The 20884-nt window shown below is 37.1% G+C and overlaps 2 protein-coding genes across 2 annotated transcripts; one reads left to right on the top strand and one right to left on the bottom strand.

Annotated features, from left to right (window-relative positions):
* Window positions 1-145: 145 nt before the first annotated feature.
* LOC116303339 (NADPH--cytochrome P450 reductase) lies at window positions 146-14204 on the top strand. Its single transcript, XM_031712869.2, has 16 exons — window positions 146-411; window positions 1857-1914; window positions 2553-2681; window positions 3005-3154; window positions 3873-3997; window positions 4813-4899; window positions 6241-6357; window positions 6563-6679; window positions 7271-7389; window positions 7664-7845; window positions 8492-8641; window positions 9404-9515; window positions 10517-10669; window positions 10919-11055; window positions 11349-11440; window positions 11739-14204. The coding sequence occupies exons 1-16, from the start codon at window positions 260-262 to the stop codon at window positions 11881-11883; spliced, it is 2025 nt and encodes a 674-aa protein (XP_031568729.1). The 5' UTR covers window positions 146-259; the 3' UTR covers window positions 11884-14204.
* A 1225-nt stretch (window positions 14205-15429) lies between these two features.
* On the bottom strand, window positions 15430-19581 carry LOC116303333 (uncharacterized). The gene is made up of 5 exons (XM_031712859.2): window positions 19421-19581; window positions 18734-18844; window positions 17523-17772; window positions 16245-16366; window positions 15430-15682 (listed from the first exon to the last, which is right to left on the bottom strand). Exons 1-5 carry the CDS (start codon window positions 19521-19523, stop codon window positions 15489-15491), a joined length of 780 nt encoding a protein of 259 aa, XP_031568719.1. The 5' UTR covers window positions 19524-19581; the 3' UTR covers window positions 15430-15488.
* Between the last annotated feature and the right edge of the window lie 1303 nt (window positions 19582-20884).

Genomic DNA, 20884 nt, shown 5'->3' on the forward strand with positions numbered 1-20884 from the left:
TAACGACATTAATTTGTCTAAATTCTAGTTGAAAATATCTGTAAGTTTTTTAAAAGTTTTTTCTGATTAAAAAGTAGTTTCTCAATAGATAAATATTGCTTTGATCAAGCCAGGTTCCCAAGCTTAATTCATCAGTTCCGTTCAATTTAGTTGTGAAACAAGTCTAATTTATTGCAGATCGCTAGAAAACTAGTCAAAGATTACATGATATTTCATAAAATAGAGAAATTTAAGTTATCTTAGTTTAAGAAAAGTAAATATGGCTGATTCATCAACCGCAGTAGAGAGCAAGCCTCTTGTTGGACCGATCGATGTCGTTCTTCTTGCTTCGTTTATTGGAGCACTTTTGTATTGGTTTTGTGGACGAAAGAAAAAAGCTGAACCAGCTTTTCCTCCTAATCTAATGCCTGTGTAAGTAAAATAGTCTTCCTTGCTTTCTTGCTTGCTTTTTAGGAACTTATTTTTCCTTGGAAATTCTGTTTTGACTCGTAGAACTAATTGTGAGCTAAATATGTAACCTTGCTACTTTATTGGACACAATCAACTTTAATTGACTCCAAAGGTCTGTGACCGATTTTTGATAAGGGACTGTCCATTCGATTTTTGATGGGGCGGGGGCGGGGAGGGGGGGGGGGGGGGGGGGGGGGGGAGTGGGGGTCAAGATCCCAAAAGCTGTGGTTGCTATTCAACTTATAATATATTGTAGTAAACATATTTTTCTTAGAAGAATGAAATCGAGATGATCGACATTAACTGACTGCAAATATGTCTACAAATATTATATCTTTTTAATTGATGTAATATATTCCTTATTTGATATTTGACAGGTGTTAAATTCCATCTAGAATTGAACTAAGATTTCTGTTTTATGTTCTCTTTATTGGATGATAATTAAATTGGTTATGCAATATGTATATTATATATAGTTAGTGATTGCATAACTAGTTAGCTGAAATGCAAATGATAAATGTGCATGTCATGGTTACATTACAGCTTCAGTATGGACAAAGTGTGTAATCCATTAAAAAGTCAATCTTAAACCATGTGGTCTATAACGCATGAGTAGGACTACTTATTACAGTCGACTACTTTTGTATCGTAGCAATGCAAGAGACAGTGTAACTGTATTTCGAATATCAAACTTGTAAAAGTTTATAAATACTTAATACTGACTATGGTTTATATAAGTAAGTAAATCAATTATACAACAATTGAGAGACACAAACAGCATGTCTTGAAATCTCGCGTCTTGTTGCTTAGTACCAAGCACGTACCCCACTTCACTGGGGTATAATAAGAATTACACACTATGTCCTTAGCCATGTTGTCGTTGTACTAGAGAATATATGAGGTACACTCTTCGCACCTGTCACCTCTGGGGTCTTGAGTTTGATTCCTGGTATTAATGTTTAACATGTGAGCAGAGTTTGTTAGTTCTCTCTGTTGATTCAGGGTTTTGGGGCAGTTTTCTTCCCTCTACAAAACTTAATGAAGCTAAATTCCAATTTGATTTTTGAGTTAGCCATGCTGTGATTTAATTAGATTTCAGGGTTTGCTCTGTGAGTTAGAGCCCTGATTTAGATCAGCCCAGAGGTTGGTTCAGGGTTTGATAAAATTTGGAGGTATTTACAGGTGTGTTCAGATATGGTATGGCTACAGTACAGCTACAAATTTGCCATATCATTTCCAACACAGACAAAAAAATGCAAAAAACAGGTCCTCGTCGGAATATTGCAGTAAAAGCGCAAAAACATGATTCCAAAAGTCCATCTTGTTTTTTTCTTCAAATGAATACATCCATTTGTTATTGTCAAGTACACACATCCTAGCTTGATAACTGTCTCTTGATTAATCAGGAAACAATCCAGGGTTGCTCAAGAAGATACAAGTTTTATTGGCAAAATGAAAAAGACAGTAAGTAGTAAACTGAGTCTGCTAAAAATGACACAATAAAAGATTGTTCCTAAGATGTGATGATTGATAATTACTGTCAAAAGTCATAATGAATAACAGTTATGAGATATGAGAGTGGGTAATTTTGGGCAAAACGCTTTGTTTTAATTTTTGACTGAAAATACCTCTTGTCAATTCAACATGGCCACCCTCAATACTTTTGACAGTAAAAAATAAAATTATATTATTACATAGCTTAGATAGTACACATACTTAGATTGGTTGGCTAGTGTGCTTTATATATTAGTAGTTATAAAATAGCTGTTTAAATCTTACATTCTGATTGGTTGGGATTGCATGCTTCATGGTGCAGCACACAGCATGTGCACTTACTTTCAGTGGCATTTCTATCTAAAATAATGGTTATTGTAATTTGTGTTTTATAAAAGAAATAAAAAACTTGCTTGCTGTGCAAGTAGCCATTTCAAGGTTGAGCTGGCATTGCAATCTATTTTTATTGCAATTAAGGCTGCATCAATTTCTTCCCCTAAAGCAGTCCCACAATGCATTGCAATGCCAATTAATTCAAATCAGGTTTTTCCTAAATCTTAGAATGTCTAGTAATTAATAATGTAACTAACTTATGCTTTTGTTCTCAGGGAAAATCCATTGCTATATTCTATGGCTCTCAAACAGGAACAGCAGAAGAGTTTGCAGGCCGTCTTGCTAAAGATGCACAGCGATATGGACTAAAAGCTGCTGTATTTGACCCTGAGGAAATTGATATCGTAAGTTTATTATTATAAATTTGATAAGAGATCAAGGATGGCATAGCATTAATACACTCACCTTTGATCTCTGGGTCTTGGGTTTGTGAGCTAGCTTAATTGCCCTGACTTAGATCAGCCCACAGGTTGTTTCATCTGTGAATTAACTGTGCTTTGACTTTGATGGTAGTAGTAATTGGCTAAATATTCCCAGCCAATCAGAACAACATAGTGACCAAAATGCTTAACATATAATGCTACTAATAATATGCTAAATATGTTCTATTCTACATAACACAAGATTCAATCTGGTTAATCTTGTAAGAGATGTTTGTGGATTTCAGGAAGAACTTACCAGGTTTGGTGAGATAGAAAATGGGTTGGCAATCTTCGTTATGGCTACATATGGTGAAGGTGACCCAACAGATAATGCCCAGGAATTTTATGAGTGGCTACAAAATGACCGAGATGACATGGACTGCTTGAACTATACTGTAAGTTTATTTTATATCTCAAAGCTTGTTTTTAACAGCATGTTTTTAAGGATAAAATCTCATTATATTAAAAAATGCCATGGTAGATTTCATGCCATTCACTTGCTATATGTAGCAGATTTTTCTCTTGTTAATAATTAAGGGGGGGGATTGACTCTGCCTATGTATGTTATGTTTGTTGCACATAATAAAGTTGAGTTACAGTTTAGCAGCGTCAATATCTTTCCAATGTTTTTAACAACAAGTAATACAAGTGTCCTATTATCCACTGACGTATTCATTTGAGATAAACATTTGATATGAAAAAGGTGTTAAAAGCTTCCATTTTCTCTGTCAGTGCAAAAAAATATATTTAAATATTCCATGACTTGAACAATATAAATAAATCTAATAACATACTTCTTACATATTATATACGTTTGCAGTCTCAGCTTCCAGGTTTTTGAATCCACCAATGATTTTGGAATTGAATGTATATGGCATGCACTTTAAAACAATGACAAAAATAAATAAAAGCTAGGAGAGAAATGCAAAAGGTCTATAAAGCAAAAAGCAACAAAAAAATCAAGAAATTTAAAACAAACATGTTTTGTGCACAATGGTAAATATTATATAAAGAAAACTTTATACGCAAGCAAGATGTCCTGTTGTTATTACTTTTTATCTAAACTGTTGTCAGCAAATAAAAAGCTAGGGATATGTTTTTGGTGACTTTCAGGTCTTTGCTCTTGGTAATAAAACATATGAACACTTCAATGCTATGGGAAGAATAGTGGACAAGAAATTAGAAGAGATGGGGGCGAAGAGAGTGTTTGAAAGAGGAGAAGGCGATGACGATGGAAAGTAAGTGGCAGACTTTTGCAGACTTTTGCTACTTAATTTGCTACAGTCCATTGGTTTTCCATGTATAAGTGGGCAACAAAGCAGAAAATTTGTAGCTGTATTAATTGCAGCTGTGCCATATTTTAACTGTAGCAGTAACTAGGAAGAAATGAATTAGTTCATTTTTTCTTCCCATTATTATTATGGATTGTAAATTACTGGGGAAAACAATGGGAAGCCATTTCAATGTTATGGCTTGTCATACCATGTATGTGCTGCAAGTCAGTACTCTATGTTTCCCACTACTATGATAACCATTCTCATGGGAAGCCATTTCAATGTTACTGCATGTTGTACCTTGTACTGTATGTGCTGCAAGTCAATACCATATGTTTCCCACTCCTAGGATAACCATTCTCATGGAAAGCCATTTCAATGTTACTGCATGTTGTACCTTGTACTGTATGTGCTGCAAGTCAATACCATATGTTTCCCACTCCTAGGATAACCATTCTCATGGGATGACATTTCAATGTTACTGCATGTTGTACCTTGTACTGTATGTGCTGCAAGTCAATACCATATGTTTCCCACTCCTAGGATAACCATTCTCATGGGATGACATTTCAATGTTACTGCATGTTGTTGTGCCTTGTATGTGCTGTGTGTCAGTATTGTGTGTTGCCCACAAAGACCACTCTTTATGACATCTGATGTGAACAGTAAAGATAATCTATAGCTAGGCTTCAAATTATTGAACATGCTGTCTAATTATATGGCATGCTATATCTCAATCCCATTATGATAATGTTTCCTTTCTTTTTCCTGTCCAAAAGTATTGAAGAAGACTTCGTCCGGTGGAGAGAAGAGTTCTGGCCTGCAGTTCTCAAGTTTTATAACATCAATGTTCGGGATATTAAAAGGTACGCAAAAACGCTTGCACATTTAATCATGTCTTAGGTAGAAAAGGAATGAGATTATTGCTATATTAAGATGCTTCCTATATAACACAGACATGAATATTGTATATTGCTTAACAAACTTCTAGGTTAGTTTCTTTGTGTTTGCACTAAAATTTTTCAAGATAAAAGTGATTCTGCTATCAGAATTATAAAACTCTTCACGGTCATGATTTCTATTGTGTTTTCCTCATGCATTATTAATGAGTTTGTTAAGGTAATAGTGATCATTGATGATGATAGTGAGAAGTGATAATAATGAAGAAATAGAAAATGTGTGCGCGTGCGTGCTGTGTGCTATCATAAGGCATGCAGGGATTGGCATAACACAAGAGAAGTGTTAGGAGAAGCTTCTTGACACTTCTCGAGTGTTCTGCCAATCCCAAAGTGCTTTATGACTGCACACAGCACAGCAAGCAAGTTTTTTATTTCTTTTATAAAATACAAATTACAATAATAGATAGGAATGACGCAACGGAAAGTGTGCGCGCATGCAATGTGCTCTCATAAAGCACGCGCTCCAAATCAATCAGAAAGCGACATTCATAACAGTTATTATAAAATCATAATTATAGTGTTAATGAAGATGATGATGATGTTTAAGGTAATAGTGATGATGATGATGGTGAGAAGTGATGATAATCATAATATAGAATTAATGAAGATGATGATGATGTTTAAGGTAATAGTGATGATGATGATAGTGAGAAGTGATGATAATCATAATATAGAATTAATGAAGATGATGATGATGTTTAAGGTAATAGTGATGATGATGATGGTGAGAAGTGATGATAATCATAATATTATAGAATTAATGAAGATGATGATGATGTTTAAGGTAATAGTGATGATGATGATAGTGAGAAATGATATTAATCAATCATATAGTGTTAATGAAGATGATGATGATGTTTAAGGTAATAGTAATGATGATAAAGGGGATGATGGCTCGATGGCTGCTGATAATGATATTGACAATCATTGATGGTTGTAATTATAATAATGAAGTGATAATGGTGGTGACAAAGTCATTGATGATAATGATAGTTATTTGAATTGTCTTGATGATGGAAAAAGCTTCAAATTTATTTTGCTGTTAGTATAAAAGTGATGAGAAGAACCTAACAAATTTTGATTGTCTTTTTTTTTTCTCAATTCAAGATTACGGTTCGTTGCCGATGATCATCACTAGTTAGTTAATCAAAATATTCAGTAAAAATGACCAGTCAAAGTATATCATCACCTTGATACTTTAAAACTGTTTACCCAAATTAATATTGCTAATTTTTTTGTGTTTCATAGGAGTTTGTCTACATGTATTGAGCGCCAGTTCAAACTTGAAATCCATGAGGATATATCAGAGGATAAGATATTTGCCGGTGAAGTGTCACGGCTGAAATCATACCAGCGACAAAGACCGTAAGTAACCTAATGTGTGACAATATGACGGTGCATGCGACTTAATTTCTCTCATTTGCTGCATGCGAGACTGCATGTAGCGGCGCAACTTTTGCCCACCCCCATGAAGTGAGACAAAACTAATAGATTCTGTAACAGTGTCTGATGGACAGATTTCTAGGTTGATTGTCTGATTGGTCTAGCTAACTGTATTTCTCTCTTTCAGTCCATTTGATGCCAAGAATCCCTACCTGGCACCAATCCGCATCAATCGTGAACTCCACAAGGGAGGGGACAGGTCTTGTATGCACATTGAGCTGGATATCTCTGGTGCTTCCATCAAGTAAGTCAGTAAAAAGTGATTTGAAAAGTTCAATCTACTGGTTTAATAAAGGAAGGAAGCAAGAAATGAAGGGAGGGAGGGAGGGAGGGAGGGAGGGAGGGAGGGAGGGAGGGAGAATGAAAGAGATAGATGGAGAAATTGATGAACGAATAGTCCCCTTCACAGTTCCCTCCTCCATCTTGAAAGGTAGCCGTACCTTTGCATTGGAGACAAGCAGTTAGCTTGCAATGATAGAGACGTGAATAATTATTGTCCAAGGTGTTAAAAGAGCTCTTTATCATTGCAAGTTCACCGTTCCTCTGGCTTCAATGCAAAGGCACAGCAACCTTTCAAGATGGTTCAGGGAACTGTATAAGGGACTATCGATGGATGAACAAATGGATGGATGGATGAATAAAAGAAATGAAGGAGGGAGGGAGGAACATAAATGATTGAATGAATAAATGATATAAATATATGAAAAGGGAAGACAAAAGTGATGAAAGAAGAAATGATTGAATATGTAAATGAGCTCAAATGAATGAGTGACTAAGAGTGTATTAGCTAACAATAAGTGCATTAGTAAAATCAATGTTTGTTGTTTTGTTTTAGATACGATGCTGGGGATCATGTAGGCATCTATCCAACCAATGATCACGAGTTGGTTGATAAAATTGGCAAAATGCTTAATGTTGACCTTGATACGGTCATGTCTCTTGTTAATGTTGATGGTTAGTACAGTACAATACACCTATTAACCAAACTAGTTATCTAAAATATCACAAAAGTATAAGGCCTTACAGCAGTTTTTGTATGAGTAGGAAATATACAGCACTGACTTACAGCACGTACACAGTACGACATGCTGTGACATTGAAATGGCTTCCCATAAGAATGGCTGTTGTAAGAGTGGGAAACATACGGTTCTAACTTACAGCAAGTACAAGTGCCCACGTTTTCTTATTCATCAGTAAAAGACATTCAATTTTTTCTTTAACTTTGCAGAGGATGCCAGCAAGAAGAATCCCTTTCCATGCCCTACCACTTATCGCACAGCTCTTCTTCACTACGTGGACATCACTAGTACTGTCAAGACACATGTCCTGAGAGAACTGGCAGAGTACGCTAAAGATCCAAAAGAGAAAGAGTTTTTGATGAATATTAGCAACAGCACTGAAGATGCCAAGGTATTTCTTGGAGTTATCAGACTTGTCAATAACCATAATGTAATATACATTGGTTGAGGGTTCAATCCCCAGCCCAGGACCTGCCATCATATGTTCAGGGGTATGTGTACCTTATGGTGGATGGTTCAATCCCCAGCCCTGGACCTGCCATCATATGTTCAGAGGTATTTGGGCCCTATGGTTGAGGGTTCAATCCCCAGCCCTGGACCTGCCATCATATGTTCACGGGTATGTGGGCCCTATGGTCGAGGGGCAATCCCCAGCCCTGGACACGACATCATATGTCCAGGGGTATGTGTACCTTATGGTTGAGGATTCAATCCCCAGCTCTGGACCCACCATCATATGTTCAGGGGTATGTGTACCTTATGTTCGAGGGTCAATCCCCAGCTATGGACCCGCCATCATATGTTCAGGGGTATGTGTGCCTTATGGTCGAGGGTTCAATCTCTAGCCATGGACCCACCATCATATGTTCAGGGGTATGTGTACCTTATGGTTGAGGGTTCAATCCCCAGCTATGGACCCGCCATCATATGTTCAAGGGTATGTGTACCTTATGGTTGAGGGTTCAACCCCCAGCCCTGGACCTGATATTTGCTTCATTTCTATTTGTTTTTGAACCTGTAGTATGATTGCTCAACAGCACCAATACAACGAATGGATCGTCAAATGTCATCGGCATATTGTGGCTGTGCTTGAAGACATGCCGTCCCTTCGACCTCCCCTGGCACACATCCTTGAGCTCTTGCCTCGCTTGCAGTGCAGATATTATTCAATATCGTCTTCCTCCAAGGTATGAATGACGATGCTGTTCTAGTTTTGGCTATTAATTTGGCTTGCTATAGTTTCCAAGAGAATTAAATGTGAAAAGACTTAGCAGTGATCTTGGATGCATGATGATGATGATGACCATGATGATGATGACCATGATGATGACGATGATGACGATGATGATGATGGCAATGATAAATGATAATATGATGAAAAAGGATAATACATGTAATGACGGTGATGATGATAAATTAAGATGAAATCAGTGTTGGCGATGAACGATGCGGATACTAATGATGATAATTATACAGGGTGATTGATGATGAAATGCTACTCGAGACAAAAACAAAAAATAATACAGTAATAATTTGTCACGAGGTAAAAAGAAAAGCGATTTCATTTTTAAGAGAGCAACCGGCCGCTAATTTGCCTTTGCAGTTATTCTCGCGAAAATTCACTTAAATTAGGGTATCCTATTTATTTACTTTGGGGATACAAAAGATCGATTATTGTTCCATATCCTAGTAAATCTTGAGTTCGATCAAAGCTAATTTAATGCTCAAAATATACACTTATTTCCAAAGTTTTTCGAGACTTTTAGTCATTTTATTTCCAAACCAATCAGCAACCTATTCTCACCAGTCAGAATGCTCAAAAAATCAGTTGTCGCTAGAGTCTATTGTTTCTCGGTGCTGACAAAGAGGAACGTGGGCTCTGGGTACAACATTGCATCAAGAAGAATATGATTTCTCTTACAAGTTATATCCCTATCTTTTATTTCTAGTTAAACCCCAAATCAATCCACGTGACCGCAGTCGTCGTACGCTACACGACCAAAACAGGACGACTACAGAAGGGCGTGGCAACCACGTGGCTTCAAACCAAGATACCGAAAGGTAGGAAAAGCAAGGGGTGTAATTACAGGATAGCTAATGGTGCGGACGTTCCTTGACGTGACCATGACGGTACCTAGCTTGTCTTAACACTTTGAATGGCTGAGCAGTAGAGACGTTAAATGTGACGTCAACTTTAGGTCAGATCAAGGGTGCTAGGGCAAAAATTGGTGGTTTTTTAGCCGTTAGACTCCGTTATATTGGTGTTATTTTAGCCGTTACAAACTGTTTGAACTGTTACTCATCTGTTCTGTTATGTGCTGGCTTGATTTTTTTAGTTTTTCCCGTCTATATACGCCAAAAATACTGCTGTGACCTACGTTCCAATCGTACGTAACGAACTACTGTATCCTATACCGTGCCACGTGACCGCTTGCGTAAGCGTACGCGTGGGTTAATAAGTTAATAAGTTAATCCAAATCCCCTAAATAACCAAGAATGAACAGGGGTAGGAAAAGAAAGGCCAATCTGTTGTTCTCTTGTCTGCTCGTATAATAGGATTAAAGTGAAAGGTACGGTGGCAATTTGTTTACTCAGCGACGACAGATGTGTAACCAACGAAACCTAACGAACCAACTTCGGATCTAGCCGAACTGGCCTCGCCGAAACCCGAACCCCGACCTACTTGTCAACTTACGGTTTTGCTATGGCTGTAAATTAGAAACAGTTTTAAAAAACCAGTTCCATTCAAACTGACATCCAAAAAAAAAAACTAAAAAACACCAATATAACGGAGTCTAGCGGCTAAAAAACCACCAATTTTTGCCCTAGCACCCTTGGTCAGATTTTTCTTCAATTCCCTTCATGACAGGAATTGTTGTTCAAAATTCTAACTGTTTCCGGTGGAGGTTGAATCGTTTAGAACATTTTTCGCTTTATTTTATTGGTTTTTGTTGTTAGCAGTTAGACCCGCGGAAAAACATATCTCTTTAAAAGACGTAAGTCTGGAATCTGCTTTATAGTGATGAGGTTTGATTGTGATTCTGTTATCTATGCATTCCCAGGTGATGATTGTCCTCATGTCCCAATCTTTGTACGTAAGACAACATTTCGTCTCCCCTTCAAACCTGTCACGCCAGTCATCATGGTCGGTCCTGGCACAGGCCTGGCACCTTTCAGGGGTTTCATCCAAGATCGCCATCATTCGGTTAAACAAGGTAAAGTTTATGATTATCAAGATCTCCTGCTCCTGCTCCTGCTCCTGCTCCTGCTCCTGCTCCTGCTCCTGCTCCTGCTCCTGCTCCTGCTCCTGCTCCTGCTCCTGCTCCTGCTCCTGCTCCTGCTCCTGCTCCTGCTCCTGCTCCAGCTCCAGCTCCTGCTCTTGCTCCTGCTCCTCTTCTGCACTTATTTCTCATTCCTCTATCCCCTCCTTCTTCATCTTCATCAACTTTTATCTTCTTCAATAGGCAAAAAGGTTGGCGATACTGTACTTTACTTTGGCTGCAGGAAAAAGAGTGAAGACTACATCTATGAAGACGAGTTATCTGAATATGTAAAGGATGGAACTATTACACAGCTGCACGTAGCTTTCTCCAGGGAACAGGTAAGACGAGTTAACCAGGTATGAGGTTAGGTTCGACTGAACGGAGGGCGCGGGGGGTGGGGGTGGAGGAGCAAGTTTATAGCCTCTCCATCCTTCCTCATTTGTTCTGTACTCTCTAAATGAAATAATTTGCCCCTTCTCAAAATCACAAAATATTTCTGATGTTTATTCTTTTATTTCTTTCACTTTCTTGGGGATGTTCTATGTAACGGATGATGATGATGATGATGATGATGATGATAATGATAATGATAATAAATTGTTATTTTTATTTATTTATTTTATTATTTAAGGAAAATAAAGTTTATGTACAAAACAAAATGAAAGACACCAAGGAATCTATCTGGAAGATTTTGGACAATGGTGGCCATATCTACGTCTGTGGGTAATTATCAACACTTCTCTCCATCAATCAACAAATAATATTCAGCACTCTTCTCCCCCAATCAGCACCTGATTCAGCATTTTATACCAATCATCAGCGAAGTGAGCATCCCTTTCCAACCAATCAGCACCTGATTCAGCATTACTTTCAACCAATCAGCAACAGATTTAGCATTCCTTTCCACCACTCACCACCTGATTCAGTACTTCTCTCCATCAAATATCTTTTAGCACTCGGCTCCACCATTCAAAAACCTTTTAACTTATGTTTGATTTTTTTGTTTGTGTTTGTGCTTTAGCGATGCAAGGAACATGGCACGTGATGTCCATTCCGTGATTGTAGAAATCGCACGTGAAAATGGAGGAATGAGTGAAAACGAGGCGATCGACTTCGTCAAGAAACTGGGTGCTAAAGGAAGATACTCAACAGACGTTTGGAGTTAAGATAATTATTGACGATTACTCTTTTATTTAATTATTTTTAATTCTTACTTTTCATTTGATTTTGCTTATGATTTATCAGCCTCCTCCACGCAACTCTCGCTTTATCATATCCAATTCCTGTGTCGTTTACTGTCCGGACACACTAACTGGGACCACTTGAACAAAACGTAATAAGTTGAATAAGTTTTTCTCAGATATCTAGGGATCATTGCTTGCTCCTGATTACTTCAAGTTTGACTTAAGTTTGCTTCCATTGTTTTCACTCTTTTTCGTGACTGGTTAGCTTACTTCAAGTGGCCCCGGTTAGTGTGTCCTTGAAGTAAAGAAGATTAAGATTGGAAATGACTTCTAGTACCTAGTCTCTCTCATCGATGCTCAAATCGATGCTCAGGGACCCTAAGCCAAAAATCTGACGGGTTGCAAAAAGCGAGAGTTGCTTGCAAGATAAACTAGTTTTTAATTGAGAAAAAATATTGAAAATCGGCCATCTATTATTAAGATATTCTGCGATCTGCGAGTTTTAAACTAAATTATTGGAATCTCAGTGTCCTTGAACAAGAGGAGGATGTCCATTTTGATTGAACAAAATGAAAAGTGACTGCGACTGAAAAACGTCTGCGCATGCTCTAAGACTGTGTGCAAATTAGTCTAAAACGTCTTTGTACTAACGTGCCAAAATGCCAAAACTTAATGTTAGTATTGGACTCCCCATAGTATACTTACAAAACGAGTACTTATATTCGAAGAAAACGAGTATTTATTTTACTCCTCTTGCAATATTGAAAAAGTGCATAAATGCACGCCCGCGCAAACGTTTTTCACGTGTGCTGGTATTTGCTTACCCAAGCAAGTGCAAGTGAAGCTATTTTTACACATGGAATTATTAATTGACAATGAGTTCAAATAGAATAGTTTTAATATAAATGTGAAATATCATGAAATCATCATCATTAAGTTAAACTTTCAACAATGGAGGCTTTGCACCATCACGTGATGGCAGCCATCATCACAGATTAATTCACTGAGAGCAAATGAATGAACATCTTGATTCCCATTGGTGAAATATACTGGTGAGCAAACAAAATTTCTACAATCTGTTTCGAGAGATCGTAATAGAACTGCATTTCGTAACACACTGGCTACACATCGTTTCATTCAGTTCTTCACAACTAGCTAAAAAGAATCACCGATTTAAAATAAAATAAAAAATTTTGCTCGCCGGTACAGGCACTCGACCGTTAACTGCAAAGGGCCTATTGAATCTGGCCTAATCTGGTTCCACGGTGGAAAAGATCCTATTCTTGTGCCTCCGGACGTGGCTGCCATCACGTGCCGGATGGTGCAAATCCTCTGTAGGCCGTTGCATGATGACTTCATTTTACTATCACTACAGGAATGCTTCACGAATTCTCTTTCCCATTCAAAGTTTTATTCCCGGATGAAAATATAATAGTAAAATAGCTAATTAACTGAGCATAATAATACCGATTAATGTTATTGCCAGTCTTTATTGAGCTTCGTAAACATTACGAACATGTATACCCCTTTTAGATATTAGTTTGATGTTGCTTTAATGTTTGGGACAAGTATCACTATGTAAGACGTAACAAAATATGTTTACACCCAAGCAAGGCCGCCAGAATAGAGAAACATCTGCGCATGCTCTTAGTTTTTATGAAAATATGTCTTCGTGATATTGTAACAATTAACAGTTATTATTAGTGAATATCAGGGAATGATAGCCGAAACGAAGTCGACGTTATTATTCCCGATATTCACTGAGCCTGAGGTGAATAATTGTTTTAGTATAAATACACGAGTGATTCTTTCAAAAAAAGAAAAAAAAATCTTTTCCGGTAACAGCAACAAAGCGGCTGGCCGCCATTTTGGATTATCGCTGGAGGTGATTATCGTGTGATGTTTTTCGACCAATCAGCGCGCGAGTCTTTCAATAATCACCTATGTATTTATACTAATATATAATAATGCAAATTGACATCTGAACTCTACAAAATAGTAAAAAAGTCAGTTCTTGAAGCTAAAGGCTAATTGTTTTATATATTTTTTAATAATTACACAGAATCATTACCTCAGTAAGGGACTTTTTACGTATTCCGAGAATATTTCTGTTCACACTAAAAAGCTCTATACTTTCTTGGAAAACGTTTTTGTCAAGTGTCAGTGAGATTAGAATACAGCAATCGCTATATCTTGATGAATAAAATCTTATTTTTAGAATTATAGAAATACATGAAACTGAATTTTTGTTTTACTAAGAATATGTAATTTATTAGTAATAAACGTGTCTACGAACTGAACAACACTTGCAGTTGATTGAGAAGCATTGGTAGGATATTATCAAACAGTAGAGAGTTTTAGATTTACGTTCACGGCAAACGTGAAACGTCAGTTGACCAGTAAAAAATTCTTTTAAATTACTGAAAAAGAATCGCAAAAAAGTTTAAGTAGTAGAAAAACAAAAGAGTATTTGCGCTTGGAGAGAAGGTTTGTAAAAGGAGAAGTAAAATAAAGGAAAACTATGAAAACGTGGTCACGTTTGCCGTTTGCGGGGAGAAAAAAAGTCAATCTAAAACTCTCTATTATCAATCGTCTTACGCGAGAAACTTACTTTCGGATTTCGTACAACCACGAAGTTCTTAGCCAATAAAGGCTTTGAATAGCTATTATATCAGGATCGATCAAGAGATGGAATTTAACTATTCGATGCGGGATATGTCTAGCATTGCGCGAGCTCACACTTATTAGCTTTACTTTCGGTTCTTTACACCTACGCATCGTGACGTATTTATCGTCAATAAGAGGACACACACATTAAAAACTCTATTTATTAAATCGACATGTATTTTGCATGATGAGCTACTACATCATACTAGAAGTAAAATAAGCAAATAAAAATGGTTTGACTTCGTTTGATTCGTCAGAATGCGTGGAAGTTCGCACTTTTTCGGTAAAAACGCGCGAACAACGTAAACTTGGAAAATTTGTGCTAAAAATTAGAATTATAAAAATGTGATTGCACTGCAAGTGTGGACGTGAAAATCTATTCCAATTATGCACAAAATATGGAATTTCGATTTGATCCCATCGTCAGATTTTTAATTTTTCTAATAAAGTGAGGTGTATTACAAAGTACTTTTTTAAAAGGAATTAAAAATATAAAGGAGGATTTCTGACTTTGTTTTAGAGCTATTAGATGGAGATTAAATGTTATGTTTTATGAAATTTTGTCACCAATTACGATGATCGCGCGCTCATTAAATTCATGCGTAGGAAGGATCCCCATTAACGTCCTTAACAGGTTTAAACAGAATTGCACTCTATCCCAAGTTAGGTTCGTAGTTATAAACTAGGGTTACGGTTGGCTAGGGTTAGGGCAAGGCTTAAGGCCAAAAGGTATTAATTATAGCCTAGGATGTGTGGTATTGATTTTATTGTTGGAGATTGTAATTGACACTAAACAAATAATGGTTAATGGTTATTGGAAATTTTTTAAATATTGAAAGTCAATCAAAGACGATGAACGAATAGGTCTCATATTTTAATCGTCTTATTGTTGTAAATTTACGTTTTTGGTGATAAACCAATTATTTCACATAGATATCCTTGATGATGTAGCGTGGTGTTCCACACGATGTTTCTGTTGATATACCCGCTTCACCTCCAGCTGGTGATCGCCGCAGCTCTACCGTGGCTCCGCGCATTCCTTTATCGTTATTGCTCTCCCAGAAGTTTTGCGTCTTGTTGTCACATCGATAAACTCTACCATCAAACTTAGAATCTGATGAAAAAGATATGTGAGTAGCATAGTGTTTGTTAGATCCCTTGATTCGACTGAGGGTTTTCTCCTTTTCAAGATTTGAAAATAACCGTATAAACGATAATATAATGAAAATATTGAGAGTAATAAAGTTAATGATGTTATACTATATAGTTTGGATAGTACGCGCGCGCTGATTGGTCGGAAACTGTGCTTTATTCGTGAACGTAGCACAGTTCTGACGCCATCCGCGCGCGCGAAGTACTTCTAGATCCGGCGATCTTCTTTCTTTTTGCCTGAATAAATTCAATACCGAAATAAAATTAGTAACTATATAAGAAAACGAATAAAACAGCTTTTTTGCTTTCACTCGTAAAATTATCCGGCTGTAATACACAAATGGCAGTGTATTAATTAACCTCTATGTATTTGAACTGAGGGTCATAAGTGTAATTTGACATCATAAATATGACTCCATTTATTCAATAAGATTGCAGGATTCGTTGGTGATTATACAATGGATGATAATTGAGTTACTTAGAAAACTGATATCTCATAACATGGCAGCAGCTATGATACTCACTGTTATCGCTATTCATCAGGTGCTCGCCGTAGATCTTGTCTCCTTCTGCAGCCGACAGATCCATCAGGTTGTTGATTCGCGGGTAGTAACATTCATCATCAATAGAAAAAGCAAACTGCTTTCTAAACACACATGAAATAAAAGCAATAAAATTTTACGAAATAAAGGGACGCAGCTACATACACCCTGTTCGTGTTCATAAATTATCAAAGCACTTACTGTCATAAGATTAAAGCGAAGCGAAGCGCATTGAGAAACTATAATGCGCTATATAAGAACATATTTATTATCATTATTATTATCTATCCACCAAATAATCTCATTTAATCCCCATCCACCTACCCAGCCTTCTACTAACCCTTCCACTGTCTATAAATTACATGTGCCTGTGAGTATATCATTGCATGTAGTACATTCAAATATGAAGTTTTCACCTTTTATTTTTTCGCTTGTTAATTCTATAGTTTAATTGTGAATATTTACACATTCCTTTAAGTTATTTAGCAGAATGCGCGACGCCGCGGGCTCGATGCTAACAAGTTTTGAGTATTGTCATGTAGGACTGTTTACAAAAAAATCGGCTAGCAGTTACTTGACCTAGAGTATGCTGTCCTTCAAATAGCTACCCATCTATCTATCCATCCCTCTATCTTTTCTAATTCATCCATCCAAGCAACCATCCATCTATTCATAGTAAAATATTCGGGACATTAGCTTCTAATTTTTGAAACTAGCTCCCAGACCCCCAAATTTCACCCCTAAATTGTAGCAAAATGGGCAACTTTTCGAGGAAAGTTCAACTTTTCATATCTTTGATGACTTATTTTCTCACAATGTACACTCGGATTTCAATCATTTGGTTATTGTGCTATCTAGAAATGCTAAAATATTTGTGAAATTCATAAAAAACGTCCCGTCATTTTGACCTGGAAGTTGTGGTCCATATGAAGAAATGTATGGAGTTCGACTGCGCGGCCATTGCGTTTGTGGAGTATAATCAATCATATAATGACTAATGTAAACTTGGCTGGGATGCATTCAAGGTTTTGGGGGGAAATTCAACTTGTTTGGCGCAAAAAAAGTCCCGTCATTCGCAGCGTTTTCGAAGCACTGTTTTTCGTTTACAACAAGTATCTTGTTTACGTCTTCGTTTGTTCGCTTGTTAGTTTGTCGTGATTTATCCACTCCTTCCTCCATTTATCCATCCTTTCCAATTATCTATCCTTATATCCATCGCTTCCCATTCATCCAGTTCCATTCATTAATCTCTCAAGTTACCTGTACTTAGGATATGCTGTCCCTCCAAATATCTTCCAACACGATACTCTCCCAATGAACTCCTGAGTGTACTTGATCTTAATCCAGTTACCTTTAATGAAGGTAATCGCGCCAGAGCCAGTAGTTTTTCCACAGCCATTCTTTGTGACGTCGCCCTTTATCTGCAGACCCCCTCCAATGTCACTGTACTTCAGTTCGACACCAACGCTGTACGTTGATTGGACCATTTCTTTCGTTACTCTTCGCCATTCTAAGACAAACAGAGGATATCTATTTATTTTATTTATTAAGATTAACAGTAGATCCATTTTCTTTGGTCGTGATGTTGAAGATGACTCAATCGTGCGCAACTTATAGAAGCAAACGGTAATTTGCACAACACGAAAGAAGTAGTTAGCTGAGTCGAGTTTAGAAAACGAGTCCTGTGAATGGTTCGAGGATGGAGAAAGACAAGTATATTATGTCTCAACGATACCAAAGTCTATACAGCAACGATGATGCATTTGGTATGAAGGTTACTAGTGAAGGATATTCAAAAGTGTATGACGACTTTGTATGAAGAATAATGCGCATGAGATGAAGGCACATAAATATGGTTACATGTTATAATTAAACAAAGAAATGTATTCTCAATAGAGCTAAACCTGGTCTCATGGGAAAATACTTCAAACCCATTGTTCCAAAAACAAATTTTTCTTAGTGATCGGGTCTAATCGGAATGTCATCAAATTGACCTCGGAAAGATGCGTTGTCCTACTTTATGAATATTTTGTTTTGTAAACGTACGGAAAAAGTTTCAAACTAAAATGTAAATAACTTTTCTATTCCCGAAGCAATTGTCCTGCCTATTAGCTACTATACTAACACTGTATGGATTTTACGGTGACATCATGCCAAAGCATTATTGACCAGCTTTTGTTTTACCGTAGAAAAAGAATCTTACGGTAGAGGAGAGAGCTGTGCCATGACCATGACGGTCAAACAATTATATTGGACAGGTAGTGATTCCACGATCTGTGTGATTGGTCAGTTAATTACGGTATTTACGGTACGAGCGTGCCGTACTGTGACAGTGACGGCCATGCATTTTCATTTGACGGTACTAGTGAATAGATAGTGATGTCGCGCCCTGAGACTGGTTCAACGAATACAGGCTACATAATAAAATACCTCATGTTTTTATTTTGTTTTGTGACTTTGACATCACTTACCAGCATGGCATCTTCCACATGTGTACTGACAGTAATGACTGAAGGAAGGGGCACTGCACTTGTTGTCTTCTCGGAAGAGGTTACAGCTTTCCTCGGACAGAATGTCACAACCTAAGTTAACAGTACGAAACGTTTTTTTATGGATACCACCCTTAAACAGCTTAGCTCTGGGTTGATCAAATTGAAGTCAGAGCACAGATGGAATTGGAAGTCAGTAGCTTGTTATATTTTGCAGAGGAAGAAAAACCAGAGAACTCGGTAAAAAAACTCTCGAATGAATGGGGAAACCTAACAAACTGTGCTCACATGTAAGGCGAGTCCACGTATCGAACCGGCCAAGTGATTGAGAGATCGGCAAGTACACTGCACCGACTACCCTTGATTCCCACTCACATTGTTATTACTTTACATTTAGTTTTATATGCATATATTCATTTTTACTGAGGGATGGGAGGAAAACCGCAGGACCTTGAGAAAAAAACCTTCTTGACAAGGCTCTAACAGAAGAACACATCAAACAAACTCAAATCAAATGTGTAGTCCCGTGTGATAAAATAAAAAAAACAATTGACAGTAAAAATTGCAAAGTTTTTCTGATCTTGTTCCCACTGCTCTTTCTTTTCTTCCTTTTTCTTATAATTTTGGCTTTTCTTTATCACGAAAACAAACAAACAACGAAATACTTACAACCGTTTTCTGTCATTGCACAAGCACTGGAAGAACTATGCACAGTAGCCACGAGCACGAGAACGAAGATAATGAACAGCATGTTAACTGATCTCTTGTTCATCGCTGTTATTCTGGGACGTACCCTGCTCTACGAAGAGAGGACTTAAAAAGATATCCTTAAAGATTAAGCACTGCTTTTATCAACGTTGAAATTTAATTATAAAGAAAGGTAAATAGATAGTTTATGTTGAGATAGTAATCCTAACAAAACCGTGAATTCTTTGTATTACATAACGATGAATTGGAATAATATCGAAAGAACATATTAAACTAAGCGGCGTCTTTAGCTTATAAAAAGCTAATAAATAAATTGAAATCTTATGTGGAAAAAATGTTTAATATCACTGTACGACATTGTCAACCAGGAAAGGCAACTACCATGCCAAGCATCGCAATGAACTTGAAAAAAAAAACAAGACGTTATCGTTAAAATTTGTAATCTGGTTAGTGGAAAAAAAGAAGACATTAAAGGGTGGGGGGTCATTTAAAATAATTTCGCTATTGAGCCGTCATTTTTCAGTTTTTTTTGTTGCGATAACAGATAAAATAGGAAAAAACATCAAAACGGCGCTAGTTAAAGGATTGAGTAAAAGTTGAGAATTTTGGTGACTTTTTTTTGTATTGCAAATGTCAAACGTTTTCCGATGCAACACGATTAAAGATAACGGTGTGGAGCCTCCCTAACATCGTTCATGTTATTTGGCGGGTATCTTCAATTCAAACAATTAATAACTGATTAGTGATTTATATTTGTGTTACTCTAATTTTGATTTTGAAATGTGTTTATAGTCGCAAATGAATAAATAAATAAATGAACAGCTTCATGGACACATAACTGAATATACTATTCATCAGTCATCTTTCTGTCCTCCTCATCATAGCCCTATCCCTTTTCTTTTGGATTCCCAGACTTGACATCACGTGAGTAGAGATTGTTGAGTCGCTCTCTTGAATCAAGAATTTTCCTTCGTGGTTCCTTCCTCTCAAAACCTAATTTGCCAAATGCCAACGCAATCCGCGAGTTAGCCGTGCCCTGAATTCGATCAGCCCAGAGGTTGTTTCAGGGGGAATCGATAAAATTAATCTCAGTGTCATCAATATAATCAGGGGCGCATCCAGGGGTGGTAAAAATAGGTGACAAGTCACCTCCCTTTTTGCTCAAATTCCTCAGTATAGCGTAAGTAATAGTCACTTTCCTTTTCCTTCAAATCCTGTTAAAAACTTTTAAGTCACCCCCCTTCTAAAATTCCTGGATCCGCACGTGATAAGTTGATAGTTTTTTCTTCTTCTTCTAAGCGTCGTTGATAAAACAAGACATTCCAGTTCTACTCAACACTTTTGGGAGAGGATGGCACATCCCTCTCACGCATGCACAGGAGGTTGAGTTTGCAGTGCTTATGGGTAAAGATACTTAGCTAAAAG

Source organism: Actinia tenebrosa, unplaced genomic scaffold (genome assembly GCF_029948245.1).
Source record: "Actinia tenebrosa isolate PJP-AT-01 unplaced genomic scaffold, QUT_ActTen_1.0 PGA_scaffold1__47_contigs__length_23844297, whole genome shotgun sequence".
Lineage (NCBI taxonomy): Eukaryota > Metazoa > Cnidaria > Anthozoa > Actiniaria > Actiniidae > Actinia > Actinia tenebrosa.